General features: G+C 46.0%; 1 protein-coding gene across 1 annotated transcript in view; it reads left to right on the top strand.

Annotated features, from left to right (window-relative positions):
- The window catches only part of STK39 (serine/threonine kinase 39), a 466,349-nt gene that overhangs the window by 148,448 nt on the left and 292,723 nt on the right, over positions 1–25,178 (top strand). The window contains exons 6-10 of the mRNA XM_089660286.1: positions 5,351–5,460; positions 6,306–6,407; positions 18,487–18,620; positions 19,904–19,952; positions 20,351–20,416. Of these exons, the coding sequence (XP_089516412.1) occupies positions 5,351–5,460; positions 6,306–6,407; positions 18,487–18,620; positions 19,904–19,952; positions 20,351–20,416 (461 nt within the window). The remainder of the gene's footprint in view (positions 1–5,350; positions 5,461–6,305; positions 6,408–18,486; positions 18,621–19,903; positions 19,953–20,350; positions 20,417–25,178) is intronic.

The following is a 25,178-nucleotide window of genomic DNA, read 5'->3' as shown; positions in this document are numbered from 1 at the left end:
ACTTAAAGTGATTGTAAAGGCTCAAGGTTTTTTACCTTCATTCATTCTATGCATGAAGGTAAAAAAACCTTCTGTGTGCAGCAGCCCCCCTAATACTTACCTGAACCCCTTATCGATTCAGCGATGTGCATGAGAGCAGTGGCTCTCCCGGGACTCTCCCTCCTCATTGGTTGAGACAGCAGGAGCCACTGGCCCCTGCTACTGTCAATCACAGCCAATAAGCCTATGAGGAGAGAGCAGGGACGAGGCTGAACCACTGTGCGAATGGACACGCAGAGCAGTGGCTCAGGAGCCCCCATAGCAAGCTGCTTGCTCTGGGGGAACTCAGCAGGTGGGAGGAGCCAGGAGAGCCAGCAGAGGACCCGAGAAGAGGCGGATCAGGGCTGCTTTGAGCAAAACCACTGCAAAGAGCAGGCATGTATAACATTTAATAATGACCTATAATATCACTTTACCATTTCACATTCTCAAACCAAGTGCTATTCAGACATAGAGGACACTGGCGTTGGCAGGGCTGTGGATAAGGGGGTACCACCAGTCCTCCTGTATGGGGCCCAGGCCAGCAGGGGGGCCCAGGCAGCTGGGTGAATTGGATTTGGGCAAGGAGGGTGATTGGTATGGCAGGAGGGGCAATTACTGGAACTGATCCTCTGTATGGCTCTCCCTGCAGCAGCTGAAATCTGGCTTCTTCTCCTCTCCCTTCTGCTTCCTTTCAGCTGCTGCAGAGTAACCCATGCAGGGGATCAGTTCCAGTAATTGTCCCCTCACTGCACCCATCACCCTACCTGTGCACCATACTTTTCACCCTGCCAGTTTCCCCTTTGTGCCCCCACCCTTGCAGTGCTGCAGACTTCTCTCCTCTCCTTCCCACCAGCAGCTGCAAGCACATAATAGGATCCTTCAAGATGGAGAGTGGGGGAAGGGTCCGGTAAATAAGTCACATGTACCAGCCCCTTCCTTTCCCTTTATGAACACAATGACCAATCATTACTGATCACTCACTGTGTTCATTCGTAAATAAAGCATAGTAAACTGTTTTTCTTGGGGTGGAGGGCCCTGTCAAGTTGGCTGTATAGGGCCACATGGTTTTTAACAGCAGCCCTGGGCATTGGACATTTAGTTCCCATTCACATATATGCAGATTGGATTCGGTTTGAACCGATTCCAGTCCGCATGACATGTGAATTACCATTGCTTCCTATGGTGCCTGTTCACATATGTTCGGTGCACTGGCGGTGCGGATTCAGTATGCTTTTAAAAAGAGTCCTGTATGATTTCTGAGCAGTGGGTTCAGGTTCAGGTGCGGATTACAGGCTATTGACTTCTATGGGAACTGTTCCTAAACCTGACATATGTGAGCAGGATACGATCCTGAGCTAATCCTGTCCTGAACCTGATGTAAACCTGACGTGAACCTGTGAACAGCTACTGTGTCAATCAGCTGTGAAACAACCGCACATGTGTGAATCAGCTCTTAGTAAATGGAACGGTCAGCAGGGTTTGTCCCCAGTGTCAATCTAAATGCCCAGTGTTTGATGAAAGTAAATTTTTAATTTCTTTAGACTTGGAATATATTTTGGTTTTATTCGAGATGGTTAGAGTGGAAGAGTACAAGCATTAATATCTATAATAAATATGATTTACAAGAGCTGACAGAAAATAGGAGTAATTGAAACTACGGTTAGGTTTTGTGCTTTCTTGAATTAAAGTGAAATGGATAAGTAAGGGAGTTTGTCTAGAAAAAAAGTCCTTAGGACTTTATCAAGGAAGATGTATTAGGAGACCCCAAGTAATTTAATTCCTTAGAGAAATTTGAGCTAGAATATATAAGACGGGAGAAAAATGATATAATAAGCATAACGGACAAAAATGTTCTTTCAGTATATTACTGATTTATATCATTAGGAAATGGGAAGCTGAGGAGAGATGTATCCTTTATATCACTGTATCCATGAATTGACCTCAGGTTTCCACAGGTTCTTTGATTACTCGCTAGATTAAAGCTGACTACACTTTATACAATGTTCTTGTTCCATTTACCTTCAACTATGTAATGCAAGGGATTGCCTGATTGTATACAGTTTGAAAGTGTTTAGGTTTGACCTCATATTATATGGTTTTGGTAAATCCAGGGCTTTTTTTCTCAGAGAAAAGGTGCAGGAACTCCCTACTTCTGAGTCACTTCTTGCCTCCGCCCCCTACCCACCTCCGAGCACCGTCCCTTGGTTCCACACCATACCCACCTCCGAGCACCGTCCCTTGGTTCCACACCATACCCACCTCCGAGCACCGTCCCTTGGTTCCACACCATACCCACCTCCGAGCACCGTCCCTTGGTTCCACACCATACCCACCTCCGAGCACCGTCCCTTGGTTCCACCCCCTAACCACCTCCAAGCACCGTCCCTTGGTTCCACCCCATACCCACCTCCGAGCACTGTCCCTTGGTTCCACCCCCTACCCACCTCCGAGCACCATCCCTTGGTTCCACCCCATACCCACCTCCCAGTAGAGCTCCTTTTAGAGAATACAGAGCCAAGTGTCATTTTGTGGTGCTAAGCAATTTGTATAGAATTTGTTAATTATAACAAGAAAAGCAGTAAAATAGTTCTTATGCAGCCAGCAACAATAGACCTGCCCCCAGAAACAAAGGACCCCTGCTACAAAATACTACCCTAGCAACAATAGACCTCTCCCTCAACAGTAGATCCCTTCCAGCAACAATTGACCCTGCCAGCAACAATATATCCTCCACCAGCAACAATAAACCTCCTCAGCAACACTAGACCCCCCACCAGCAACAAGAGACCTCCCCAGCAACAATAGATACCCCACCAGCAATAAGATACCTTCCCAGCAACAATAGATCCCTCACCAATAGCAAGAGACATCCCCAGCAACAATAGATCCACCACCAACAACAATAGATCCCCCACCAGCAACAAGAGACCTTCCCAGCAACAATAGATCCCCCACCAATAACAAGAGACTTCCCCAGCAACAATAGATCCTCCACCAGCAACAAGAGACCTTTCCAGCAACAATAGATCCCCCACCAATAACAAGAGACCTCCCCGGCAACAATAGATCCCCCACCAGCAACAAAAGACCTTCCCAGCAACAATAGATCCCCCACCAACAAGAGACCTCCCCGGGAACAATAAATCCCCCACCAGCAACATGAGTCCTCCCCAGCAACAATAGACACAAAAATAGACCCCCTCCAGTGACAATAGATTCGGCAGCAGCCAGCATCAATCGACCTTCCAGAACACCTCAGCACCCCTTGCCGTTACATACATTCAGTGCTCCAGGTGCCGGAACTGCGTTCCCACTGAAAAAAAGCCCTGGGTAGAGGAAATTGTACAAAAATATTGTATAATGTGTAACCAGCTTAGGAGAGATCAAAGACAAAAAAATACAGAACATGAATGTGTGTCCTTTTCCTCTGTAATAATGGTATATTTTGCCTGCTTGTAAAACTCCCTCACTTCCATAGATCAACATTTTGTTTTAAATTTTGTAGCTCCTGCACTGCATCATGAAACTTAGGCCCCATGCACACTAGCATTTTTTAAGCCCCTAGAAGCTATTATGAGCATTTTCTTCTGCTCCTAGAAGCTAATAGTTTTATCCTTAGTGTCCATGCACACTATTTTATGCTAGAAGCGTTTTTCAAGTTTCAGCATTTAGGAGCAGGAGAAAAAAATGTTTTTCTTCATGTACTGTAAAATGGCTAATAAATGGCTAACGCTCCAAATGCTCCTAAACTCTTCTAAATGCTACTTAAACACACAAGCATGCATAAAAGCTCTATTATCAATGTTTTCCTCCAGCATTTTTTTTTCCTGAGCATTTAAAAACCGCTAGTGTGCACGGAGCCTTAAAGTGGTTGTAAACCTCAGACATGAAATATAAATAAAGCATTTCCCTCTATAGTATCTCAATTACACCCCGGTCACATCGGGTGCGACTTGGCGTCCCTTTTGTCTGCAATTAGAGCGGTCATATCAATGTGGTTCCGACTTGGTTGGAGCCGCACTGATTTCTAAAGTAGTACATGCACTACTTTTGTTGCGACTTGCATAGACATCTGTGTCAGATGTCTTGCAAATCGCAACTGAAATCGGCAGGTCACCTGATTTTTAAATTGGCTTTGATGTGACCATTGGCTTAAGAGCCCTAAGTGTCATTTCTGTCTGCTGCTCCATTCCTCTGCTATTAGCATGACATCAAATAGGTTTTCCTGACATCAAGAGAAACATGGTGACAGCGGTGGGACCTCTAGAAGAGTGATAGCCTCAGCTCTGTTGCTGTGAGCTGTGTGGAGGGTGGGTGTGTCTCTTTCCTCCAATCAGCTCTCAGAGCTCTTCACACTGTGCTCTACAGTGTGTACTTTCATCACTCCGCCCCATTTTTTCTGAACTCTCAGACAAGCCTTATAAATTTTAAACTTTGAACAGTGAGGACTGCAGATAGAAAGGCACAAATTATGTAGGAGGATATGTTTCATCTGTGTGTATCCCCTGAGACCAGTCACGTCACTAGGTATATGTAAGGGTTTACAACCACTTTAACGATAGTTCCGTAGGTAATTAAATCTTTAAGCTGGCCATAGACAGAGCAATTTTCTTTCCTGCAATCACAGGTTACAGGAAAGAAAACTGCTCGATTGTCCATTAACATAATCAGTGTTGAAGGAGGAATTCCTTCTGCAGAGCCATTGTGTTCTCCCGGCTTGGGGAGCCATTCCCTGCTGGAAGAACATAGGGATCATGGCTACCAGCTATAATAGCTACTAGCAATAATTGCTAATCGTCAGGCTGATTGTACCCAAGTTGATCAATCTATCAACTTGGGTTGATAGTTCGAATCTCAGCTGTCCCTGCTGAACTGACTGTCAATGGCTGGCTTTATTTGCACTTTTATTTACTTCAGCATATTCCTGGGATTCCTGGTACTCCAAAGATATTAGCTTCATAATAAAACAAAGTAGAGTAACAGTAAACTTCAAGCTTGGGGAGCTCAAAGGGGCCCCGAGCGCTTTGCAACACCCTTGCATTAAAACTGTGTGTGCTGGAAAGACTAGTGCCTTTGTTGTAACTGTGGATGTCAGTGTACCAAAAGTACCACTATAAACCCTCAAGTACTGTAGACTGCTGATATTTATGAAAGAATTGTTGCAGGATGGAGACCATTCTAAGGTCTATGGTCATGGATGGGTCACTATCAAAGCAGATATTTCTAAATTATTTTATGGGAAATTACCTTTAAATATTGTCATTAAACATTGATGTATAGATTGTATGCATACTTATTTATTTTATCGTGTATATTTATTTATTTTCAGATTTTGGTGTTAGTTCATTTTTAGCAACAGGTGGTGATGTCACCAGGAATAAAGTAAGAAAAACCTTTGTTGGCACCCCCTGCTGGATGGCCCCAGAAGTAATGGAACAGGTAGGCAAGGGTTTGGTTATATAGCACTAGTTTGTACATGCGACTCTGTTGCTATATTGGAAAGAGTTAAAGAACATGAAATCCCAACATTTAATATTGCTGATATGTGCCTGCTGTACCATGTACTTGTACAAAAAAAGTATTGTGCTTCCTTTGTGTGAAATCCCTGGTGTTCCTGCCAACCCCTCTGCTATCCTATTTAAAAACTGACCACAGTAAGCATGAGAGCATGGTGTGGTTAGTTCTCTAGCTGTGCTGGGAACTCGGTGTGCTCTCTTCCAATGATCTGACCTGACACCCCCCTCCTTTGCACAGCCTATATTTTGGAAGATCAGTGTGCTGCTGCTTCTCCTCCCCCAGCTCGTATGCAACTGAAAACAGAGGGAATGTGATCACTTATAAAAATGGAAAAAAAGTATTTATAATGTTTTGTATGTGTATACACATATTTGTTGCCTTTCATTTCTATTTTAAACCGAATGGGTTGTTTTACAGGATGGGGGTCTACATATACTTTATTATTAACTTGTCCAGTGTGTGAAACCACAGCATGCTGTTTAGGGGCTAGGGTTCTAAACTGTGATGTGTGTTGGATGCAGAAGATCCTTTGGCAGCAGTAGCTCTTCAAGAGAACAGTGGGATAGGTGAGTAATAATGCTTTTCTTTACAGGCAACCAGTTTTAAAACATTTTGTCTAGCAACAGGGTCACTTTAAGAAAATACTGGTAGTCATTTGATTGCTTGCCATAAATGTTGTCTCTAGCTATGCCTACTTAATTTGTTTTGATTATATCATGAAACCTAAATTTGTCATTAATCAGTACATTTAATCAATGATTCCTTAGGTTCGAGGATATGACTTTAAAGCTGATATGTGGAGTTTCGGAATTACGGCAATTGAATTAGCTACGGGTGCAGCTCCCTATCACAAGTACCCTCCAATGAAGGTAAGAACAAGCTGTGAAGTATGGGTGTCCAGCACATTGATCTTCTGAACCATACTTTCAGTACAACCAGTCCACATAGAGATTTCTTACAACACATCACACTATGTGCTTCCCTAAACTGGTCTACAATAAACAAGGTCTGTAGTATCAGAGCTACATTTATTTATTTATTATATGTACTGACAATTTAAAGTCCCTAACTCACATTCATACATACACATACTAGGGCCAGCTTAGACAAGAGCCAATTAACCTACCAGACTGGAGTGTAGAAGGAAACTTACACAGGCACAGGGAGAACATGCAAACTCCAGCCAGGTAGGGCTGTATTTGGGTTTCAAACCAACAGCCCTACTGATGCTAGGCGGAAGTGTTAACCATTTAGCCACTGTGCTGCCTATTTTCATGCCTCATTTTGTGTGATTTTTATAAATACACAGCAGTCTTCCTGTGACCTCCTGATGGTAATATACAGTACATTCGACCCGTTAGGTCTCAAGATTTCATAAGTGATTCCCAGTGGAAACACCTAAGCAAAGAAGGATGCCAGCTGGAAGAAATATAGCATGCCTTGTTCTGCTTGCTAATATCTATTGCTAATATCTTGATGTCTCCTGAGCTGGAAATATCATTTTGTAACTGGGCATTGAAGCAAAGTAAAGATTGAACTGTATTCATAGTAACCAAACCATTATTGGCCTGTACTGTGAACATGAAATGCGGAATCTGGTTACTACAGACCTTTTTTTGTCACCAGAAATCAGCCCTGCTATCAGGGGCGGACTGACAACTCATGGGGCCCCAGGGCAATAGGGGATCATGGGGCCCCTGTGTCCTTGCCCAAACTCAAAAAAGCCTATGAAAAAGGTACCAGGGGCATCTCATGGGGCCCCCTACTGACCCCGGGCCCTCGGGCAGTGCCCGAGTTTCCAAATGGTCAGTCCGCCCCTGCCTGCTATAAGGCTTCATTATAAAGTACTGAGGCTGACATGCCTGTGTTGTGCCATGGCAGATGATGATGTTCACATTTTTCTTTCAAACTGTACTGAAAGAAAATGAAAGTCCCTTCAAACTGTACTGACAGAAAATGAAAGTCCCTTCAAAGTGTACTGACAGAAAATGAAAGTCTAACACTGATTAGCATTTATAGGGCAACAGTTATCTAAGACATTGTGACAGGAACAATTGAGTACTGTCCGTGATACTTTATTTATTTGCACTAACGTACAATTTTGAGGACAAGCTTTCGGGGAATGTCCCCTTCTTCAGGTCTAAGTAGTACTGAAACAAAGATTTAGCAGAATGTTGGAAGAGATGTAGGGGATGGGGAAAAAAACAAAACAGAGATAAGATACAGCAAAAGCAAAGTCTGGGGGGTGAGACAACACTAGCAGAGGCAGTCATGCTTGAGCTGATAGTCATAAAACTGTTGGATAACACAGGTCTGCGACTAAAAAGCTGTTTGATTATTTTCAGCTAATTTCCATGTATTTTGGTGTGCTGAAAACAAATAAAATATTGAAAAAACTCCTAGACGTCATGATTTGCCACAAAATGCAAAATTGTCTTCAAATTTATCACATTTTTTTAATTTTTGGTATGTTTTTTATATTATGGGTTTTTAACCAAATTTAAAGTCCAAATTACTATTAATTAATTCACATAAGTGCATTTAAGATATAAAATGCCCAAAAAACCTTAAAGTGGTTGTCCGAGTTATGTAAAAAAAAAATTAGCACTTTAAATCTGATGGCCAGCAATATATACAGTTGCGAAAAAAAAGTATGTGAACCCCTTGGGATTACGTGGAGTTTTGCATGAATTGGGCATAAAATGTGCTCTGAACGTTATCTAAGTCACAACAATAGAAGAACACAGTCTGCTGAACATAATTCTACACAAACATTAGATGTTGCCATGGTTTAATTGCACATAACATGTAAACATTCACAGTGCAGGGAGGAAAAAGTATGTGAACCTTTGGACTTAATAACTGGTTGACCCTCCTTTGGCAGCAATAACCGCAACCAAACATTTCCTGTAGTTGCAGATCAGACCTGCACAACGATCTGGAGTAATTTTGGACCACTCCTCTTCACAAAACTGTTTCAGTGTAGCAATATTCTTGGGATGTCTGGTGTGAATCGCTCTCTTAAGGTCATGCCACAGCATTTCAATCGGGTTGAGGTCAGGACTCTGACTGGGCCACTCCAGAAGGCGTATTGTTGAATTACTTGTATGCTTTGGGTCATTGTCCTGTTGCATCACCCATCCTCTGCGGAGCTTCAGTTGGCAGACAGATGGTTGTACGTTTTCCTGCAAAATGTCTTGATAAACTCTGGAATTCATTTTCCCATCAATGACAACAATCCGTCCAGGCCCTGAGGCAGCAAAGCAGCCCCAAACCATGATGCTCCCTCCACCATGTTTTACAGTGGGGATGAGGATTTGATGTTGGTGTGCTGTGCCTTTTTTTCTCCACACATAGTGTTGTGTGTTCTTCCCAAACAACTCAATCTTGGTTTCATCTGTCCACAGTATATTTTGCCAGTAGTGCTGTGGAACATCCAGGTGCTCTTTGGCAAACTTCAAACGTGCTGCAATATTCTTTTTGGACAGCATTGGCTTCCTCCGTGGTGTCTTCCCATGTACTCCATCCTTGTTTAATGTTTTCCTTATTGTAGATGTGTCAACAAAAATGTTAGCATGTTGCAGAGATTTCTGTAGGTCTTTAGCTGACACTCTGGGATTTTTCTTTACCTCATGCAGCATTCTGTGCTGTGCTCTTGCAGTCATTTTTACAGGACGACCACGCCTAGGGAGAGTAGCAACAGTGCTAAACTTTCTCCATTTGTAGACAGTCTGTCTTACCGTGGACACATGAACATCAAGGCTTTTGGAGATTCTTTTGTAACCCTTTCTAGCTTCATGCAAGTCAACAATTCTTGATCGTAGGTCTTCTGAGAGCTCTTTTCTGCGAGGCATAGTTCACATCAGATAGTGCTTCTTGAAACCAGTAAACCCAAAACAGGTGTGTGTTTTTTAAGGGCAGGAAAGCTGTCAGCAACACATCCAATATCATCACACTGATTGGAGTCAAGGTTGGCTCACTCCTGGCTCCAATTAGCTCTGGGAGAAGTCATTAAGCTAGGGCCTCACATACTTTTTCCTCCCTGCACTGCGAATGCTTACATGTTATGTGCAATTAAACCATGGCAACAGCTAATGTTTGTGTAGTATTATGTTCAGCAGACTGTGTTCTTCTATTGTGACTTAGATGACGTTCAGAGCACATTTTATGCCCAATTCATGCAAAACTCCACGTAATCCCAATGGGTTCACATACTTTTTCTTGCAACTGTAAGCTAAGCAAGTTTTAGGGAAACAAAATTCTATTTTCTCATTTCCCTAGTTCTCTTCTGGCCCTTTGTTGTTATTTGCAGGTAAACAATCTCTGCCCCCCCCCCCTGCAAAGAGGGTGAATGCAAGTGCTGCTCTGAGTGACATGTCTGACTACTGGGATACTCAGCAGCATGCTGTATGTGTAAGCCTTAGCCCTGAGTCTGTGCTTCCAATGGTAGAAGGGGTTAATCTTTCCTGAAGAATCCAGTGGGTGGGATACCAAATACCCTTGTTTTCTGTGTCTGTGGAACAGTCGAGACCGACAAAATCACTGGACCAAGAAGACTTGGCAGCCGAGGGTGCTAACAGTTGGTGAAAAAAATGTCCTCCGAGAAACTTTGGTACCTTCCCATAAAGTTCTTCTACCACCTCTCCACATAAAATTGGGATTGATGAAGCAATTCATAAAATCACTTCCAAGAGATGGAGAATGCTTCAAATACTTGGTCACCAAGTTTCCAGGCCTGTCGGAGGCAAAATTGAAGGAAGGTGTGTTCATCGGACCAGACATTAGAAGGCTTATAGTTGATCAAGAGTTTGTCAATACCATGACAGATCCTCATAAAGAAGGGTGGATTGCATTTAAAGAAGTCGTACGGAAATTTTTAGGCAATAACAAAGATCCTCACTACAAAAAGATCGTCGAACGAATGCTGAAAGCATTTCAAGCTTTAGGTTGCCTGATGAGTTTGAAAGTGCATTTCCTCCAGTCCCACCTTAACTACTTTTCTGAAAATTTGGGAGCTGTGAGTGAGGAACAAGGTTAACGATTCCACCAAGACATTAAAGAGATGGAAAGGAGATACCAGGGAAAATGGAGCATTACAATGATGGCAGACTACTGTTGGATGCTTCAGAGAGACATTCCAGATGCTACTCACAAGCGTAAATGCACCAAGAGGAGCCTCACAGGGGAGAATAATCGAGTTTAGTGTGTGTAGGTGAGCTCATTTCAGTTCAAAAAAGGATTTTCATGAAAAAATTGTAATAAAACTTTAATTTTATAAGTCTATTTCCATTTTTTTTGAGGTATTGCCTTATTTAACATAGTTACCTAAATTGTCAGGAAAAGTGATGTCCTATGACAAAATGGAGGTCATTTTCGGATTCAGCGCACCAAAAAACATAAAGATTACGTGGAATAACCAAAACAGCTCTTGAAAAAAATTTTTTTGCCGACCTGTGTAATGATTGAGGAATCCCATGTCCAAATTCAGGCCGTTATCTCTTGTGTCAAATAGAATTATCATTCTTAGGAAGATGATTAAGAATGATGATTTCTTCATTTAAGAATGATAATTCTATTTGATACAAGAGATAACGGCCTGAATTTGGACATGGGATTCCTCAATCATTATCCAACAGTTTTATGACTATCAGCTCAAGCATGACTGCCTCTGCTAGTGTTGTCTCTCCCCCATTCCCTACATCTCTTCCAACATTCTGCTAAACCTTTGTTTCAGTACTGCTTAGACCTGAAGAAGGAGACATTCCCCGAAAGCTTGTCCTCAAAATTGTACGTTAGTGCAAATAAAAAAAGTATCACGGACAGTACTCAATTGTTCCTGTCACAAATGCACTAATACGGCTACAATCACCTCAAGCTAAGACATTGTGATAATTTGTATGCCTTGTACTGTAACCTACGGGCTACAAATGGGAGTTTCAAGGAGGCTGTTCCCAATGTGAGTTTAACAGCTGGCAGATGGTTCCATCCACCAGACCTGAAAGGTTGTGCTGAGCCATATGAGTACCCACACCTTTGTTGATCAGGTGTGGCTTCATTTTGTGTCTGACAAAACATTGCACATATGATCAAAGGTGTCTACAGATATACCGTCAACAGAGTGTTCAGAGCACAGAAATCAGTAGCTGTAAGTGAATACCTTAAGCCAGCCATCGATCCAATTGGGTGCAAACAGAATGTCAGATTGTTAGCATGGGTATATTGCCAGCGGCTGTAGTCACTTGCAGTAATCAATGTGCTTTCCCAGCAGGGACTGCTGTCTGGGCGGGCTCCCCCCCCCCCGCCAGGAGAACACAATAGCTGACTGTGTTGATGGGGGAATTGAGCTATTTTCTTTCCTCCATTCCATGGTTGCAGCAAAGAAAATTGCATACAGTAATCTGTGGCCTACCTTACCCACTTCAGTCCTAAGCCATTTCTGGCAGTTTTTGTTTACATTTTAATATTTAGTATGTTTTTGCTAAAAAATGTCTTAGAACCCCCGACCATTATATATTTTTTAAAGCAGAGGCCCTAGAGAATAAATTGTTGGCTTTATGCATTTTTTTATATCACATGGTATTTGTGCAGTGGTTTTTCAAGCGGAATTTTTGGGAAAAAATACACGTTTTGAATTTTATTGCAAAAAAAATATATAACTTGATTTTTTTGTAAAATCTAAAAGACGATGTTACGCTAAGTAAATAGATACCAAACATGTCACACTTTAAATTTGCGCATGCATGTGCAATGGCGACAAACAACATAAATTTTACTATTCATAGGCGACATTTTAAAAGCCTTTATAGGTTGCCACTTTAGATTTACAGAGGAGGTCTAGTGCTAAAGTTACTGACCATGATCTGAAGTTCGTTGTGGGCCGATCACTTTTTGCGTGCATGTGTTCTCCTATGCACGCAGGCACAGGGGGTGGTTGGTACTTTAATTTTTTTCTTTTCATTTTTACATTTTTTTACCACTTTTATTGCTGTCACGAGGAATGTAAACATCCCCTATAACAGCAATAGACACGTGACAGGTATTTTATATGGAGGGATCTGGAGTCTATAAGACCCCCAAATCCCTCTTCTGGACTTGAAAGAACTCAAAACACAAAGATTGGTGTTTTTTAATAATTTAGGATTTTTAAAAATAGTGCCAAAAGTTTTTGAGTAATCCAGAAGTGATGTCAAGTCAGCATTTCCGGTTTACCATAAAAGAGAGGTGATCAAAGCCAATTCTGCAGACGCTCTGGCTGGTCGCTTGGGACTCCTGGAGGGAGATCCAGAGATAGCTGCGGGAGGGGGAGACGTTCCTTCCCGCTGCTTGTACAAGCAATCAAGCTGCTAGTTAGCTGCAGCTGCAGGCATCACTCTGGTATACCCACCAAAATTCCAGCGACGTACGGGTACTTTGGTCCAGAAGTGGGTTTACCGTTGGCTTTGTTTCCAAAGATCACCTAGCTGAAAACTGATTCCTCGTTATCAGACTGAAGCTAAAGACATTACAGTTGTTATAATAATCAGCAATGCTCATGCTGCCAGGGCTCCCAGGTATGACCAGAGATGTGTGACTGACGCAGGGAAACGCAGACTTCAGATATGGGATAAACAATATAATTTATTAACACTAACAATACAAACATAAACGCAGTGCAATACTAAACATAATACAGTGCAAACAAACCAAACCAACCACCCACAGATAACAGTACATACAAGCAAGCGTCATCAGGCAGGCCGGGTCAATATCAATTGGGCAGGTAGGTACAGGGGGAGCAAGCGGAGAATGGTCGGGGTCACAGGCCAGGTTCAGCAGGTAGCAAGCAGCGTAGTACAGAGGGTCAAGCAGAGGGATGGTCAGGGTCACAAGCCAGGGATCAGAACAGGTAGCAAGCAGCGTAGTACAGAGGGTCAGGCAGAGGGATGGTCAGGGTCACAAGCCAGGGATCAGGACAGGTAGCAAGCAGCGTAGTACAGAGGGTCAGCAAAGGAACAGAAACAGGATGCAGGACAGATACAGGGCCCAGGACAAACACACACCAAGGCAGAGTCTGTGGGTCTGGCCATCCCTTAAATACCCCAGCATAATCAGTTCCAGGTGTTAGCTGGCTGCAAAGTTGAGTCTCTGATTGCTGGGAGCACCCGCTGGCCAGCCCTGGTACTGCAGATCAAAAGTCAGGTGAGTCGCACCATTGCTGGCCAGTCCATTCCTGACAGTACCCCCCCCTCAAGGAGCGGCCTCAGGATGCTCCAAACAGTCCTAGCTGGGAAAAATGTTCCACCGCCCGGGTCTGGTAACTGGCGGGATATCAAAGACTGGCACACCTGGCAGGACTCCGGGCAGCGGTACACCAGGCAGAGGCACATCGGGCTGGACACCGGGCAGAGGCACATTGGGCTGGACTCCGGGCAGAAGCACATCGGGCAGAGGCACACCGGGCTGGACTCCGGGCAGAGGCACACCGGGCAGAGGCACATCGGGCAGAGGCACATCGGGCAGAGGCACATCGGGCTGGACTCCGGGCAGAGGCACATCGGGCTGGACTCCGGGCAGAGGCACATCGGGCAGGACTCCGGGCAGAGGCACATCGGGCAGGACTCCGGGCAGAGGCACATCGGGCAGGACTCCGGGCAGAGGCACATCGGGCAGGACTCCGGGCAGAGGCACATCGGGCTGGACTCCGGGCAGAGGCACATCGGGCTGGACTCCGGGCAGAGGCACATCGGGCTGGACTCCGGGCAGAGGCACATCAAGCTGGACTCCGGGCAGAGGCACATCGGGCTGGACTCCGGGCAGAGGCACATCGGGCTGGACTCCGGGCAGAGGCACATCGGGCTGGACTCCGGGCAGAGGCACATCGGGCTGGACTCCGGGCAGAGGCACATCGGGCTGGACTCCGGGCAGAGGCACATCGGGCTGGACTCCGGGCAGAGGCACATCGGATTACCAGGCGAAGCAGCAGGCACCGGGCCCCCGGGCGGAGCAGCAGGCACCGGGCCCCCGGGCGGAGCAGCAGGCACCGGGCCCCCGGGCGGAGCAGCAGGCACCGGGCCCCCGGGTGGGGCGACCGGCATCGGGCCCCCAGGCGGAGCGGCGGGCGCCGGGCCCCCAGGAGGGGCGACAGGCATCGGGCCCCCAGGAGGGGCGACAGGCATCGGGCCCCCAGGAGGGGCGACAGGCATCGGGCCCCCAGGCGGGGCGACCGGCATCGGGCCCCCAGGCGGAGCGGCGGGTGCCGGGCCCCCAGGAGGGGCGACAGGCCTCGGGCCCCCTAGGCGGGGCGACAGGCATCGGGCCCCCAGGCGGGGCGACAGGCATCGGGCCCCCAGGCGGGGCGACAGGCATCAGGCCCCCAGGCGGAGCGGCGGGCGCCGGACCCCCAGGTGGAGCGACAGGTCTCGGGCCCTCAGGCGGAGCGGCGGGCGCCGGACCCCCAGGTGGAGCGACAGGTCTCGGGCCCTCAGGCGGAGCGGCGGGTGCCGGACCCCCAGGTGGAGCGACAGGTCTCGGGCCCTCAGGCGGAGCGGCGGGCGCCGGACCCCCAGGTGGAGCGACAGGTCTCGGGCCCCCAGGCGGAGCGACAGGTCTCGGACCCTCAGGCGGAGCGGCGGGCGCCGGACCCCCAGGTGGAGCGACAGGTCTCGGGCCCTCAGGCGGAGCGGCGGGCGCCGGACCCCCAGGTGGAGCGACAGGTCTCGGGCCCTCAGGCGGAGCGGCGGGCGCCGGACCCCCAGGTGGAGCGACAGGTCTCGGGCCCTCAGGCGGAGCGGCGGGCGCCGGACCCCCAGGTGGAGCGACAGGTCTCGGGCCCTCAGGCGGAGCGGCGGGCGCCGGATCCCCAGGTGGAGTGACAGGTCTCGGGCCCCCAGGCGGAGCGACAGGTCTCGGGCCCTCAGGCGGAGCGGCGGGCGCCAGACCCCCAGGTGGAGCGACAGGTCTCGGGCCCCCAGGCGGAGCGACAGGTCTCGGGCCCCCAGGCGGAGCGGCGGGCTCCGGACCCCCAGATGGAGCGACAGGTCTCGGGCCCTCAGGCAGAGCGGCGGGCGCCGGACCCCCAGGTGGAGCGACAGGTCTCGGGCCCTCAGGCGGAGCGGCGGGCGCCGGACCCCCAGGTGGAGCGACAGGTCTCGGGCCCTCAGGCGGAGCGGCGGGCGCCGGACCCCCAGGTGGAGCGACAGGTCTCGGGCCCTCAGGTGGAGCGGCGGGCGCCGGACCCCCAGGTGGAGCGACAGGTCTCGGGCCCCCAGGCGGAGCGACAGGTCTCGGGCCCTCAGGCGGAGCGGCAGGCGCCGGACCCCCAGGTGGAGCGACAGGTCTCGGGCCCTCAGGCAGAGCGGCGGGCGCCGAGTCATCTGGCACGACAGTGGGCTCCGAGTCAACTGGCATGACCGCTGGCACTGGGTCAGACATTGGATCGTCTGGCTGGACAGCGGGCATCGGGTCACCCGGCATCAGGTCATTTGGCTCGACCGCGGGCACTGCATCATCTGGCAAGGCAGTGGGCTCCGAGTCAACTGGTATGACCGCGGGCACTGGGTCAGACATTGAATCGTCTGACTGGACAGCGGGCATCGGGTCACCAGGCATCAGGTCATTTGGCTCAACAGCGGGCACCGCGTCATCTGGCAAGGCAGTGGGCTCCGAGTCAACTGGTATGACCGCGGGCACTGGGTCAGACATTGGATCGTCTGACTGGACAGCGGGCATCGGGTCACCAGGCATCAGGTCATTTGGCTCAACAGCGGGCACCGCGTCATCTGGCAAGGCAGTGGGCTCCGAATCAACAGGCACGACAGTGGGCACCGGGTCATCAGGTACCGGATTGTCTGGCTCGACAGCGGGCACTGGGTCACCAGGCATCAGGTCAGTTGGCTTGCCAGCGGGCACCGCGTCATCTGGCAAGGCAGTGGGCACCGAGTCACCAGGTACGACAGCGGGCTCTGAGTCAATTGGCACGACAGTGAGCACCGGATCAGGTACCGGATCATCTGGATCAACAGCGGGCATCGAGTCAACTGGCCTAATAGGATCATCAGGCTGGATCAGTTCATCATGCTGGGTAGAGGCATCAGGCTGAATGCCGGCGTCCGGCTGAGTAGAGGCTTCAGGCTGAGTAGAGGCTTCAGGCTGAACCACGGAAGGCAGGTTCACCGGTTTGGATACTGGCAGAATGGTATTGGTTGGAAAGAATTTTCGCTTTTTTCTGGTTTTAACTACTGGAGCACTGCAAGTAAACGCAGGTCTGCAAACGAATGGAGCAGCTGGAGACAGAGAAGAACTGGAGGATGGAACAGGAGAGGGAGCAGTTGCTACAGAGGGCTTTTTTACAGGGTTAAAGGCAGGATAGGTGCAGCGAGTGGGAACAGGGTACTGACATGCGGTAGATAGCCAAGTATACTGGGCTGTAACTGGAGGAGCTGTTGGGAATACAGGAGAAGAGTTAGAAGCAGGACTGGGTATTTGTAAGCTGACTGAGGCTGGGTGCAACAAGTCTGTCCATGTCTGCAGTAGGGGTTGAACAAAGCTGAGCTTACACAAAGCCTGTCTGGTCAATGACTGCACTGCGTTTATACAAACTCTTAGTGTCTGTGGTGAACATGTGGAATAACGCTCCAGAAAGTAACCCACATCATCCTCTAATAACCACACCAGGGACTCTACCTGGTCTGCACTAAATGGTGGCAAAAATTCATCCCTGCATTCGGGGGAACCAGATGAAACCAACTCTGCACAAACCTCAATCAAAGGCTGCACCTCAGAGAACTCTGTGCCCTGATCTACTAGAACATGAGCGAGCCGTATACATTCTAGCAGTTCATCCCGGGGATACTCCTTCAGAGTTTGATAAGCATACTCCCTGTCATCAAACACTAGCAGAGATAAATACTCAACCTCATCCAGATCCATCCTTCCCAGCAACAAGCCAAGATGGCTTCCCTGTGCAGCCACTTCTGGTCAGGATTGGCCTTGGTGTAATGTCAGGGCTCCCAGGTATGACCAGAGATGTGTGACTGACGCAGGGAAACGCAGACTTCAGATATGGGATAAACAATATAATTTATTAACACTAACAATACAAACATAAACGCAGTGCAATACTAAACATAATACAGTGCAAACAAACCAAACCAACCACCCACAGATAACAGTACATACAAGCAAGCGTCGTCAGGCAGGCCGGGTCAATATCAATTGGGCAGGTAGGTACAGGGGGAGCAAGCGGAGAATGGTCGGGGTCACAGGCCAGGTTCAGCAGGTAGCAAGCAGCGTAGTACAGAGGGTCAAGCAGAGGGATGGTCAGGGTCACAAGCCAGGGATCAGAACAGGTAGCAAGCAGTGTAGTACAGAGGGTCAGGCAGAGGGATGGTCAGGGTCACAAGCCAGGGATCAGGACAGGTAGCAAGCAGCGTAGTACAGAGGGTCAGCAAAGGAACAGAAACAGGATGCAGGACAGATACAGGGCCCAGGACAAACACACACCAAGGCAGAATCTGTGGGTCTGGCCATCCCTTAAATACCCCAGCATAATCAGTTCCAGGTGTTAGCTGGCTGCAAAGTTGAGTCTCTGATTGCTGGGAGCACCCGCTGGCCAGCCCTGGTACTGCAGATCAAAAGGCAGGTGAGTCCCACCATTGCTGGCCAGTCCATTCCTGACACATGCCTCCTGATGATTGCAGTACTGTAATTACAACAAAGCAGTGGGCATGTCAGTCCGCTGTACAGAGATGGCTACTCTCTTACAGGATTGTGGTCTTTCTCTGCAGACTCCCAATGGGATGTGAGTTTCTCAACTGGGAGAATTTAAGAAATAAAACCTGATTTTGTTTTGTAAATGTACAACTAAGCTGTGATTATTATATAGTATATATGTGTGTATGTGTTTGTTCTTCTGATCAATATAGAAAACAGATGGAATTTTGCTCTTTCACTTTATGTTTTATTATTTAGGTGTTAATGCTGACCTTGCAAAACGATCCCCCAACTTTAGAAACTGGAGTAGAAGATAAAGAAATGACAAGAAAATACGGAAAATCATTTAGGAAGTTAATTTCATTGTGTCTCCAGAAAGACCCATCAAAGAGGTAAGTGGCTGTTTTGTATCCCAGAGATTTGTTGATGTCTAATGATTCCTACAGAGAACCTGTGGAGGGCATAGAACCTTCCAGAAATTCCCAACATTCCATGGAGGAATGGGCCAACATACCAGCAACAGTGTGTGCCAACCTTGTGAAGACTTACAGGAAACGTCTGAACTCTGTCATTGCCAACAAAGGATATATAACAAAGTATTGAGATGAACTTTTGATATTGACCAAATACTTATTTTCCACCATAATTTGCAAATAAATTAATTCCAAATCAGCCAATGTGATTGTCTGGATTTTTTTTCTCATTTTGTCTCTCATAGTTGAGGTCTACCTATGATGCCAATTACAGGCCTCTCTCATCTTTTTAAGTGGGAGAACTTGCACAATTGGTGGCTGACTAAATACTTTTTTGCCCCACTGTACCTGTTATTACCCCTTTCTTACATAGCTGGTGCAAGATTTACAATAACACATTTTCAAGGAGCTTGGCTTTAGCTCTTCTTAGGAGCTACATAGTTTTTTTTTATAGTTGTCTACTGGATCCCCCGGGCCTGAGAATAGGTTGCATCATCTGGGCATTCCTGATTGACGTCCATCTGTTGCTATTCATGGGCAGTTACACATCTGACTTGGGTAGACCTCTGAGCACAGGAAGTGGTTGTGTGGTTTGTTTCTTCTTAGGAAGCTGCTTATAGCTAGCAAGTCTTTTGCCGTTGCCTTTTTATTGCCATGAACCAAAATATTTTAGCAAAAAGGTCCTTTCACCCTAGGTTCACACCTAAACGTTTTCTGCAACGTTTTAGAAACGCAGTACAGTTCATTTAACATGATTTCCTATGGGACATGTTCACATCTGCGCGTTTTCACCGTGTGAGTATTTTGGAAAGGGTCAGGGACTTTTTTGAACACAAAAAGTTGCATTTTTGGTTCTACAGACAATGGAAATGCTGCAGAAAAACATGTATTGCGTTTTTGCTGTGTTTATGATGCGTTTTGTGTTTTAAATCTGCCTAGCAACAAGAAAAAAACCCAAAATGCATCAAAAACGTGGGAAAAACGCATCTAAGAAACTGCTCAAACGCAACCTGAGTAGGTGTGAACCTAGCCTCAGCCTGCTTTGAATATGAACACTGAACATTCTTAGGCATATTAGATTACCAAGACAAGTACAGCTGTGCTGAAGATTGTGAAGATCTAAACAATTTCTTATTGATTGCATTTGGTAAAATGTATTATTAGGATTAGTTACAGCCTTTTTTAAATTTATCTTTTAACAGGCCAACAGCAGCTGAACTTCTGAAATATAAATTCTTCCAAAAAGCTAAGGTAAGGGTCTCCTTTATTTTCTTCTGTCACTCACTGCACAAGGTTTATGAGCCAGCATGTTGCACAGTGTTGTTTAGTCTTAAAGCAGTATTAAAACCAAAACTAAAAATGTAATATATTGCAGCTTATCAATCATTAGATGTGGTGGCTGCATTAGTTTTTGTTAGGCTTTTTCTTTCTGTTTTCACCTGGTGATCTGGCCAGTAACACACCTCCTGTATTAGAGTGCCTCCATTCTGGAGTGAAGAAGCACAGATACCCCTTTGGACAGCACCATTCTTAATCTGGGTGGAGGGGAGTGTTACATGTACTAGCAGACTTAAATACACTAACGCATTGAAGCCAAACTCCAGGTTGTTTGTATATATTTGACATCTTCTTCTTTCTTCACTTAACAGAATAGGGAATATCTAATAGAAAAACTCCTTACCAGAACACCAACTATTTCTCAGAGAGGGAAGAAGGTAAGGTACTGCATCCTATGAAGGTTTGTTATTGTGCTCTACAATTCTACTGTACTGTGCATGTCAACGTTTACCAAGTTGTCCTTTATAGCATACATAGGTATGCAAACTCAGAGGGTTCTGAAGGGTACATGTCTTTCAGGGAAAGAAAAAACAAACCTACAAATAAAGCTGGCCATAGAAAGATCTAAATTCAGCCAGTTCAACAGGGACTGAACAAATTTTGATCTATGTCCATCTGTCCTTGTTCAGCAGAATTTGATTGTTAGATTGACTTCTGTCAGACAGACAAGCTGGAAACATTTAGTCTGCTGGCTGAAAAAAATGAACCATCTATGGCCAGCGTGAGTCTTACATAGTTTGTCTGGCTGAAAAAAGACCAAAGTCCATCCAGTTCAACCATGAAAAAAAAAAGTTAGAATCCTATACCCCCCATTGATCAAGAGGAAGGCAAAAAAAACCCAGCAAAGCATGATCCATTTTTCTCCGGCAGGGGAACAAATTCCTTCCTGATCCCTCGAGAGGCAATCGGATATTCCTTGGATGAACTTTACCTATAAATGTTAGTATCCAGTTATATTCTGTGTATCTAGGAAAGAATCCAGGCCTTTGTTAAAGCAAGCCACTGAGCTGGCCAGAGCCAATTCTTTAGGGAGTCTATTCCACATTTTCACAGCTCTTATGGTGAAGAAACCTTTCTGTGTTTGGAGATTAAATTTCTTTTCCTCCAGATGTAAAGAGTGCCCCCTTGTCCTCTGTGATGACTTCAGGGTGAATAACCGAGTTCACTATATGAACCACTGATGTATTTATACATGTTGATCATATCCCCCCCTAATCTCCTCTTCTCAAAAGAGAATAAATTCAGTTCCTCTAATCTTTCCTCATAGCTGAGCTCCTCCATGCCTCTTATCAGTTTGGTTGCCCTTCTCTGCACTTTCTTCTGTTCCCCAATGTTCTTTTTGTGAATTGGTGCCCAAAACTGAACTGCATATTCCAGATGAGGTATTACTCTTAGTCTGAAGAGATTAAAATGTACTGGTTGCAAAATAAAATGATCTAGGGCTCTGTCTTATACTTACACAGAAAATATTCCTTTTTTTGGGTAATTTATCTCAGAATAGCACAATCTTACAGTACGACTTCTGTCTGGTGTATAATAGCGTTTGGTGATTCTGTGCACACAGCTACAGAGCTCAGTCACTTCATAGCTGTAAAATGATGTTATGTCATCCTTTGGGATCAACATAGTGGATGGAAATATCTTATGTCACCTGAAATCCTTGGAATTAGTGGGGAATTGTTGGCTAGGTGGAGCAAAGCTGTGCAGTAGAAGTTTCATGTCCAAAGCAAAATGCCAGATTTTGTTTTATGTATTTTATTTTTTTAAGTTTGAGTATGGATAGATTGGGTAAGGATTTTCCCAAAAACTAGAAAGTTTTGGTACAAGCCAAGACTATTAGTTGTGAACACATTATGTTAGTGTGACAAAAAACTTTCCCCTTCTGAATGCCTAGCGCCTGGTTTAACCTCCTGTTTTACTTTTTTTTTCTGTCTAGTTTTTCTTTTGGGTTTTTTGTCTTTTTTTTCTGATTTTTATCTGTTTATTCTTTTTTTAGACCTTGCATGTCTTTTGCTTGTATTTGTTTTTCCTCTATTTCACTGTTCTTTCTTTTGATTTGTCTGGCTGGCTGTCTCTGTTCATGGAAGAGTAACTAAAGTTGAACTCCAGACAGCTATAAAAGACACAAATGAATGCACCTCTCTGTTTGCGAACACATTATTAAACATAGTTTAAATGCAAACAGTGTAAGTACCTGAATTTGATCTGGTGCCAGCCTCTGTCAGTTCCTGTATAGTCAAGCTTAGACTAACAGAATGAGAAGCAGCACAAGGAGCCAATTGGTTGTACTGCAGTGTTACCAAGGAGCATGTTAAAAGGAGGACAGAGCACAGTGACTGAGAGATGAGCTCATTAGTGTGCTCCTTCTCTGTTCACTGTCCAGTCACAGGCTGAGGTGGGAAGGAGACCTGTGGGGTATTCTGCCCTGCCAGACTTATCTGTGCTTTGTGCCAAGGCTCTGCCAGTGTAAGGACTAGATGGAGAGAAATACAAATCCTGTGACAGGTTAAACAGCTCCTGGGATTTGCTTAGGGGCCCCACTCAGGCTATCAGAGTCCTGTGAGGATGAGTCTATCCTGACCCAAAGCACACACAGAAGATGAAGAGCCCAAGCCGCCGCACACCTCACCCAGCCATATAGTAGGCAGATAAAAGCAGCCTCAGCTCACACCAACGCCACACTTTTATCTGCTAACCATACAGCAGGGTAACATGTGCAGCAGCCAGTACACGTCTCCTCAGCTCCCTATATGTATTTCATCTATGTCAGGGGTGTCCAAACTATGGCCCTCCGGCTGTTGAAGTACTACAAGTCTCATCATGCCTCTGCCTCTGGGTGAGGACCATAGTTTGGACACCCCTGATCTATGTGCTGGAGTTTAGCTTTAGAATCAGAAAGAAGAAAATAACAACAAAATGTAGTTGTTGCTTATAGAGACCATTCAGAATCTGATTGATGTCCTCATAAATTGAAAGGTCCAACCTGAATGGTTGCTAATGACAGCATCACCAGTTTTGTTCTAATTTTCTTTTCATTTTAATGAATGAGCCCCACTCTTGTTCTCTTTTTTGCTGTGGCTCTTAGTGTCTTGCACGTGCTCTCTTCTTCAAGTTTGTGATTCTCTTTCCATTTTATTCTAATCTCTCTGTCTATTTCAGTTTGATATTATTATCTTCTTTCTTTGTAATATGTTAATTTCCTGTGTGGCAGCACCATGTCTTCTGCCCATGGCCTCACTTTCTTTAAAACATATGCCTAGCGTTCATTATGGATCATAGCTTCCAGTGAACCGTGCTTTTTTTTTTGCTTACTTTTGAATAAAGAGTGACCCAGTTGCACTACACCCAGACAGATGAGATTTCAGAAATGTCCTGGCAGGCTGATCAGGATACACAGATATTCTCCTCCGCTTAATATCCATTTCTGTTTTGCTCTAGAAAAAAAACTGAACCAGTTTCCAATCTGCTGTTTGTGATGTAGGTTAATGCTTTCCATTGCCCAGAGCCATGTGTCTCCCTTCAAAACTCATTATCATCATTGTCACCACATTGCTGTGTCTGAGTGTCATCCAATATGTAAATTTCAAACTTTGTACCCAGAAGAATCAGAGCACCTTTCCCAGACATAGCTGCTGATTGTGTCATTTGTTCTTTTCGAATGCCAAATGTTTTTTGCCGGGCTTTTTATGTTAAAAATGTCTGCGTTATTAAATCTCTTGAAAGATCAAACCTGGGTTCACTTTAGATTTACTTTCCCATATTGAGTGTTTCTTTGGGTCATTAGTCATTTTTACATGGAAAAAAGTTGCTTTAATGACAATTTGGTTTAGTCTATATGGAAAATGAGATGTTTGACAATGACACGCCTTTAAAATGAAAATTAAACCTTGAAATGCGTACAGGGAACATAGAACTAGAGATGCTTGCCTTTACATTTATGCACCCTTTGAGCCCCTAACCCGGTATTATATAAATATTATGCATCTCCTGTGCTTAAGATCTGTTCTTTTGCTTCCCTCACCAGGCTGTTGGCTGTGAGGTAGCCCACCTTAAGCTGGCCATGGACTGTTCGAATCTCAGCCGGTTCAGCAAGGACCGGCCGAGATTCGGACCATATATTGGAAGGCTGAATGTACTGAAGTTGATTGATCGATCAACTTGTAACAACCAGTCTGTCAGTATTTTACGTGCGATTATTGCTAGCAGCTATTAGTAATCACCGTGTTGTCCCAGCAGGAAACACAATGGCTCAGCGAGAGGGATTCCCCCATCAGCACTGACTGATGTACAGCGCTGAGCGAACCATTGGCGCTTTATAAATACTGTATAATATTAATAATAATAATGGGGCAGTCAAGCAATTTTCTTTCCTGCAACCTGTGGTTTTTGCCGGGCTGTCTATGGCCTGCTTAAAGCAGAAGTTCCGCTTTAGGGACTGCTCCCCTGCTCCTCATTAAGGAATGGCACCTTTGTGGGGCCGGGGGGCGCGGGTACCCAAATTTGACAGGTACCCGCTCCCACTTCCGGTCCGATCGCCTAGGCGATCAGAAACGGAAGGTGTCCTCCATCCCGGTAGTCTTTTGGGACACGTGACAGGTCCCAGAAGACTACAGGATTATTCACAAAGTGCAGCACTACTCGCGCATGCGCAGTGGGTACCCGGCTGTGAAGCCGCAAGCAGTCACAGCCGGGTGCCCACACTGAAGATGTTGGCCTCCTGGAATACAGGACAGCCGATGAAACGGACGGCGGGGGACACACCACGGGACCAAGGAACAGGTAATTGGCTGTTTTTTAAAAGTCTGCAGCTACAGTTTTTGTAGCTGCTGACTTTTATTTTTTCACAGGGTGAGTGGAACTCCGCTTTAAGTTATGGGCCAGTAGTGAGGCACAGGAGGGCCATGAGTCCAAGCTCAACCACAGAAGATTTGCATAATCGCGCACCCTAGGTTGTAAGATGTAATGACTGCAGGTGACCTAACAACTGCTTTCCCTTACTACTTCTTATAAAAGCCCACTTATAGTATCACTCCTTTTTATCTCTTTTTAGTTCTATACCCCTGTTATGTTTTGAGACTGCTTTTTGTTTGTCAGTACCATGCTGGCATAGATAATGTCCTCCTATAGACTTGTATTACA

Source organism: Staurois parvus, unplaced genomic scaffold, assembly GCF_062004578.1.
Source record: "Staurois parvus isolate SC_StPar_1 unplaced genomic scaffold, SC_StPar_1.0 ptg000031l, whole genome shotgun sequence".
NCBI lineage: Eukaryota > Metazoa > Chordata > Amphibia > Anura > Ranidae > Staurois > Staurois parvus.
The sequence above is the reverse complement of the archived record's forward strand: the minus strand, read 5'-3'. Positions and strand labels throughout refer to the sequence as shown.